The sequence below is a fragment of the Hyaena hyaena genome, unplaced genomic scaffold (genome assembly GCF_003009895.1).
Source record: "Hyaena hyaena isolate Hyena2069 unplaced genomic scaffold, ASM300989v1 scaffold_234, whole genome shotgun sequence".
NCBI classification, from domain to species: Eukaryota; Metazoa; Chordata; class Mammalia; order Carnivora; family Hyaenidae; genus Hyaena; species Hyaena hyaena.
In genome coordinates, this window is record NW_024080865.1 from 1,194,783 (window position 1) to 1,202,249 (window position 7,467).

The 7,467-nt window shown below is 38.8% G+C and overlaps 1 protein-coding gene across 2 annotated transcripts in view; it reads left to right on the forward strand.

Moving 5' to 3' along the window:
* The window catches only part of TOPBP1 (DNA topoisomerase II binding protein 1), a 69,291-nt gene that overhangs the window by 59,097 nt on the left and 2,727 nt on the right, over positions 1–7,467 (forward strand). For both annotated transcript variants that reach the window (XM_039243856.1, XM_039243857.1), the window contains 2 exons: positions 242–331; positions 495–656. In XM_039243856.1, the coding sequence (XP_039099787.1) occupies positions 242–331; positions 495–656 (252 nt within the window). The remainder of the gene's footprint in view (positions 1–241; positions 332–494; positions 657–7,467) is intronic.

The window sequence follows — 7,467 nt, forward strand, 5'->3', positions numbered from 1 at the left end:
TCAAGTTGCTTTGTTTTCAAGTTAGCTAATCAGTAAAGCATTTTCCTTCATTCTTTATTGGTGGCCTGCTGTGTGCCTAACACCATGGCTGTGTATTCCAGAGTGTTCTGGCCAAAGACCGTCACCGCTTGTGGCAGAAGTAAAGGTTATTTGTTGACATAAAACTGAATTTACAGATAAAATAATGTATTTGTATTTATTTCCCAAATAATTTCAACATTGATTATTTTTTCGTTTGTAGGGGGCATTTAGTGGGTGGAAGGTCATCTTACATCTTGACCAGTCCCGAGAAGCAGGATTCAAACGCCTTCTTGAGTCAGGAGGAGCGAAGGTTTGTGTTGAGTCATCTTATTTTTACATGAGTTATTTCCTAACCATGGTTGCCGTGATCAGAGGATTTTCTGTACTTTGTGACATGGTAATCCTTAAGCACAGATTATACAGTTGAACTACTTTGGGACACTGACAACTTGTAATACTTATTTCCTCTTTAGGTGCTACCTGGTCATTCTGTACCTTTATTTAAAGAGGCCACACATCTCTTTTCTGACTTCAGTAAACTGAAACAGGATGACTCGGGAGTGAATATAGCCGAGGCTGCTGCCCAAAATGTGTACTGCCTGAAAACGGAGTACATTGCTGATTATCTGGTACAGGTTTGTACAAGTTTGTCCTTCCTCATCCCCACACAGGCTTCTATGCATAGGGGTGTAACTGCACAACAAAACCCTTTTTGGCTTATTTATTAATAGAATATTTATCTCCTGTTATTCTCCTCTATGCAGTTCCTTTCAGTTTCTTTCTATTTTTTATAATAGCACATATATGTAAATGTTGAACTTGGAGTTAAATGAGGCAGGTATAAAAATCTAGGTACCTCCAAAAGCTTTAAAAGTGCCATTTAAATAAGGGGAAGCCACAACTCAGTCTGCTGTGTACGTTTTGCTGCTTGTGTTTGGGAGCTCAGGATTCATAGAAAGAATGGCTAAAACATAAACATATTGATGTTTTTGTATGTTTGTTTTTATGTTTCTTTAAAACAGCCTTTATCATAAAGCAGTGAGGTGTACCAAATAGGAATTAGTAAGGCAATACTAACTCCTAGAAGCACCTAAATAACTTTTTTAAAAGCTCGAGCTTTTTCTTTCTCTGCCTTTCTCTGGGTTGTGTTGTGTGTTGGGTACTGGATGTCTGGAGGAATGCAGTGGGCCAGTAGGATGCTCTATATTTCTGTGTCTGAGCTCATCACTGCCTGCTCAGCTCTCAGAAGTAGCTCAAAACAGAACACTTTTGTAGAGCAAAGCAGCAGAACAGGGAGGGGAGAGTAGTAACTTCATGTTCAAGCTCATGGTCAACAGAAGCCAAGTACAAGTACAACTCAGATAGGCTCAACCCAGTGTTGTGACCGCAGGTTAAAAGCAAGGTGCAGTGGCAGGGAACGAACAAACAAATGAATGAATCAGAAAAATAAAGCTGGGTGCAGTGGCCGCAGGGGTCTTGGTGACGATACCCTTCAGCTTGCCTTCAGCCACGTTGCTCCGATCTGGATGCTCGCCCTCTACTTCTGCGCCCTGCTGTCCTCCCAGGACCGCCATTCACCAGTCTGTGTCTCCTCTGTCGGGTCTCCAGTTTCTGAAGCCCATGTCATCCTGATCTGCTCTCCTTTTGTTGAAGGTCATCTTATAGTAACTACCTGACAAAGCACATGAGAAGTAAAAAGATTTTCTGTGTGTGAAAATTCTTCCTTCTGTGCTCACACTTGACTGATAAGTTCCAACCTAGAATTTGATGCCCGTCCAAACTATTGTCTCTTTGCTTCCAGTATTGCTGTTGGGTACTTCTGATTCATAGTCTATGTAACTGTAATCTAGTAAGAAGCTCTTTTTGTTCCAAGTTTTCTGAAATTTCAAAATGACAGGCTGTCATGCGAGTCTGTATATATAATGCCGTACATGGTAAGCTTCTTCTAGTGTGGTAACTTGTATCTTTCAATTCTGAGAAATCTTTAATAATTTCAGTGATTTTTTTCCCCTCCACTTTCGGTTCATTCTTCCTGGTACTTCTGCTACTTATACATTGGGTTTTCTTATTTCTCAACTATTTTTAATCTTTACTTTTTGAGAGGTTCCCCCAGTTCAGTCTTTTATTAGCTCTTCACTTGACTATCATGTTTTTAATAAGACCTTTTTTAGTTTTTTGAATTTACATTTTAGTACTTTAATAACATCTTTTTTTGCCTCATAGATGTAATACCTTCTGCTAGATCTCAGGATTTATTGGCTTATTTTTTAAACTTCTCTTATTTCTGCATATTCTCCACATCCACTAAGCTGCATTCTCCTCTTTGGGTCTTTATCTCCCATGTTAGAGGAATTTGTCAGAGATCTAGTCATTCTTGGCTTTCTATTTATGATTAAGAGTAGAGGATTATAGGGGCGCCTGGGTGGTTTAGTCGGTTAAGCGTCCGACTTTCGCTTAGGTCATGATCTCGCGGTTCATGGGTTTGAGCCCCGCGTCGGGCTCTGTGCTGACTGCCAGCTCAGAGCCTGGAGCCTGTTTCAGTCTGTGACTCCCTCTCTCTGACCCTCCCCTGCTCACGTTGTCTCTCTCTCTCTCTCCTAGAAATAAATAAAACATTAAAAAAAAAAGAGTAGAGGATTATAAGCTGACTGGAGTACAGAGCACACAGGCCTTGGCAGCTGTGATCTGAATGTGATCATCTTGGGTGTCTAGTACTGGGGACTCTCTTCTAGGTTCATACTTTCATGTACTACTTGAATTCTTCCAATTGATCCAAAAAGAGTCTTCCTGTGGATAGAGCTAGAGTATATTATGCTAAGCAAAATAAGTCAGTCCAATAGCCTATGATTTCACTCATATGTGGAAATTAAGATACAAAACAGATGAACATAAGGGAAGCAAAATTAATATAAAAACAGAGAGGGAGACAAACCATAAGAGACTCTTAAATACAGAAAACGAACAGGGTTGATGGAGGGAGGTGGGGGGTTGGGCTAGATAGGTGATGGATACTAAGGAGGGCACTTGGTATGATCAGCACTGGGTGTTGTATGGAAGTGATGAATCACTAAATTCTACACATGAAACCAGTTTTACCATACATATTAAGTAGAATTTAAGTAAACAATTGACATGAACAAAAGCAGTGAGGAGTCTTCCAATCTGCCTCAAGGAGGAGTCTGGCCACCCTTTTTTTTTTTTTTTTTTTACTTGAGATAATAATTGACATATAACAATTTCAGAAGTCTAACATAACAGTTGTATGTATTAATGAATATATTTATGCAGAATGATCACCGTAATAAGTCTAGTTAATATCCGTCACCACACATAATGACAGATTGTTTCTTTCGAGAATTCCCAAGATTGAGTCTCCTGGCAACTTTCAAATGTACCATGCAGCATCATTAACTGTGGTCACCATGTTATACATTACATCCTCAGGACTTATTTTATAACCGGAAGTTTGTACCTCTTGGTCACCCTTACGCGTTTTCCTGAGCCCTCGTGCCCTGCATCTTGCAGCCTCTAATTGGTTCTCTGTGTCTGTCACATTTGGGGGATTTGTGGGTTTCGTTTTGATTTTTGTTTTAGATTCCAGTTATAAATAAGTGAGATCATCTCCTATTTGTCTTTTATCCAACTTATTGCACTTAGCATAAGGCCATCAAAGTCCATCCATTTTGCTGCAGTTGTCAGGGTTTCCTTGGCTGAAATATTTTTTATGGCTGATTAATCCATTGTTGTGTGTATATTAGTTTTTTTTTAATTAATCTGCAGACACTCAGGTTGTTTCCATATCTTGGCTATTGACAATAATGCTGTAATGAACATAGGGTACAGATCTTTTTTTTTTAATAATTTATTATCAAATTGGTTTCCATAGAACACCCAGTGCTCATCCCAATATTAGTGCCCTCCTCATGCCCATCAGCCCTCAGTTTGTTCTCGGTATTCAATCGTCTCTCATGGTTTGCCTCCCTCCCTCTCCCCCACTATTTTTCCCCTTCCCCCTGCCCCATGGTCCTCTGTTAAGTTCCTCCTAATCCACCTATACGTGCAAACATATGGTATCTGTCCTCCTCTGCCTGACTTACACAGGTATCTTTTCAAATTAATTGTTTTTATTTTGGATAAACATATACAAGTCGAATTGCTGAATCATAAGGTATTTCTGGGTTTTTTTAATTGAAATATAACAGTGTTGTATTAGTTTCAGATGTACAATATAGCAATTCAACAGTTGTGTACATGACTCAGTGCTCGTCAAGAGAAGTCTACTCTTAAGGTAGTTCAATTTTTAATTTGAGGAAAAAATAATGGCTGTCCCAATTTATACCCCAGCAAGAGTACAAAGAGTTCTCTCTTCTCCACATCCTCACCAACACTTGTCTTTTTTATTTTAATGTGTTCAGTAATATTTTGTTATGGTTTTGATTTGTGTTTCTTTGATGATAAGGGACATTGAACACCTTTTCATTTACCTCTTGACTGTCTATATGTCTTTGGGAAACTATCTTTTCAGACCTTCACACTTTTATTTAGATTGTTTTGGATATTAACCCCATCAGATACAGGATTTGTAAATAACTTTCTCCCTTTGTTAGGTTGTCTTTTCTTTTGTTGATGGTTTCCTTTGCTGTGCAGAAACTTTGTAGTCTTATGTCATCTCACGTGTTAATTTTTGCTTGTACTGCCTTTGCTTTTGGTGTGAAATCCAAAATATTTTTAGAAGACCAGGGTCAAAGGAGTTCCCTCATTACAGGGGCGCATGAGTGGCTCAGGTCATGATCTCGCAGTTCATGGCTTTGAGGCTTATGTGAGGCTCGGTGCTGACAGCTCAGAACCTGGAGCCTGCTTTGCATTCTGTGTCTCTCTCCCTCGCTGCCCCTCCCTCACTAATGATCGATCGATCTCTGTTCTCTCTCAAAAATAAACAGTAAAAAAAATTTTTTTTAAGGAGTTCATTACAGATTTAGTTTTAGGGTTTTATGTCTTAGGTCTTTCATCCACATTTTTAATCCATCTTGAGTTTATTTTTGAGTATGATGTAAGGTCGTGGTCCCATTTCATTCTTTTACATGTGACTGTCTAGTTTGCCCAACACCATTTATTAAAGAAACTATCCTCTTCCCATTAGAGATTCTTGGCTCCTTTGTAATTGACCATATGGATATATGGCTTGATTCTGTATTTGTTCTCTTGATCTCTTTGGAGGCCGGTATCATACTGTGTTGATTGCTATAGCATTGTAATAGAGTTCAAATCAGGGAGCATGGTACCTCCAGCTTTGTGCTTTCTCAAGATTGCTTTGGCTATTTGGAGTCTTTGTGATTCCATACAAATTTTAGGTTTGTCCTATCTCTGGTATAAATATGCCATTGGAATTTTGATCGCGATTGCACTGAATCTGTAGATTGCTTTGGGTAGTGTGGACATTTTAACCATATTAATTCTTCCAGTCCTTGAACATCTCTCTTTGTCATCTTTTAAATAGTATATCTTTGGATCTTGCTTGTTTCATGTAGTTATACATATGACTGGATTTATGGTTTTTTGCAATTTGTTTTCATTTTATCTCTTGTGTTCTTCCTTTCTTGCATTTTCGTGTATGGGGGCAAGGTGTGTTTTGCTCTACAGACTGATTTACTCCCTGAACCTTTTCCTTAGTCTAGCTAGAACCCTATTGTGCCACTTCCCAGAGCAGGCAGAAATCTTGCAATCATATAGGTTCCTTTGCTCCTCCTGTCCTTTAAATTCGGGGTCAGTAGTAAACTGTAGCTCACAGGCCACATCCTGTCCCCTGCCTTTTTTTTTTTTAAATGAAGTTTTACTGGAACACAGCTGCAGTTGCTCATTTACATATTCTCTATTCTGCTCTTGCACTACAACGGCCAGGTAGAGTAGTTGCAGCAGACCCTGTGTAGCCTCCACAGCCAACGATGTTTCATGTCTAGTTCTTTAACATAAAGCAGGGGCCAGCAAATGTTCTGGTATCACTTTTTCCTTCAGCCTAAAAAATTTCGGTTTGTAGTACAAGTCTAATGGGACCATATCTGGTGGTTTTATTTTTAATTTGAAAGCGTCTATTTTACCTTTCTTCTTGAAGAATCTTTTTGTTGGATTTGGATTTGATAGTTTTTTTTCTGCTACTGTAAAGATTCTACTTTCTTTCGGCTTCCATGGTTTCTGATAAGAGGTCAGTGGTAATTTGAATTCTTCTGTATGCAAAGCAGTATGTCCTTTTTTCTTTCCTGGCTGTTCAGTTTTCATCTTTGGTTTTCCCATTTATGATATTTCCAAGTGGGGTTTCTTTATATTAATCCTGCTTGTTGTCTGCTGAGCCTCTCCAGTCTGTAACTTTGGCCATTATTTCTGCTCTGTTGGGAATTTGTCACTGTACCTTTTGTTATTGTCCCACAGGTCCCTAAAGCTGTGTTGGCTTTATTTGCAGTCATTTTTCTGTGTTTCTCTGACTACTACCTCTTTATCTGCCCACAACTTTACTGATTTTTTTCTGTTATTTTCATTCTTAAGCCTATTCCAGATTTTTTTGAGATACTAAATTTTTTTTTAAGTAGGCTTTGCACAGAGCCCAAGGTAGGGCTTGAACTCTCAACCCTGAGATCAAGAGATGGAATATGTAACCAGCTGAGCCACTCAGGCGTGGTGGCATGGTGACATTCTATTTTTTTGTATCTAGAATCTCTATGGCTTCTAGTTTTGTTTTTTCATCTCAAGTATAATAGCTGCTTTGGTATCACTGTTTACTATCTCCAACATCTATCTGGGTCATGAACAAGATGGATGTTCTATTTTTTTAATAAAACTTCATTAAACTATCAATTTTGAGGTTAATTATAGATTTAAAAATGCAGTTACCAGAAAAATAGTTTTCCCCAGTAGATACAGTTTTACAAAAATATAATTTTACAGTAGGGGTATTGATATGATACAATCCACTTTTATTCCAATCCCCTCCCTTCTCCTTTATGTGTCTGCCACCACCATCAAGATACAGAACAGTCCATCACTCTAGCCATCCTTCATTTTGCCTTTTCTTAATCACACCCACCTCCTTCCCTTCATTCTCTTCTCCAAGCTGTCTCTTATATCTGGCAACCACCAATACATTGTCAGTGTCTATAAATCTTAAATGGAATCAATATAGTATGCAATCGTTGCCTTTTTTTTTTTTTTAATTATTCAGGTTGTAGCTTGTATCAGTTTTATCTCTACTGCTAAATAGTTCAGATATACTACAGCTTAACCATTAACCTATTGAAGGACATCTGGGTTATTTGTAGTTATGGGATGCCTGGGTGGCTCAGACACTTGAGCAACCGACTCTTGATTTCAGCTCAGGTCCTGATCTCCCAGCTGTGGGATTGAGCCCTGCCTTGGGCTTCGCACTGAGTGTGGAACCTGCTTGGGATTCTCTCTCTC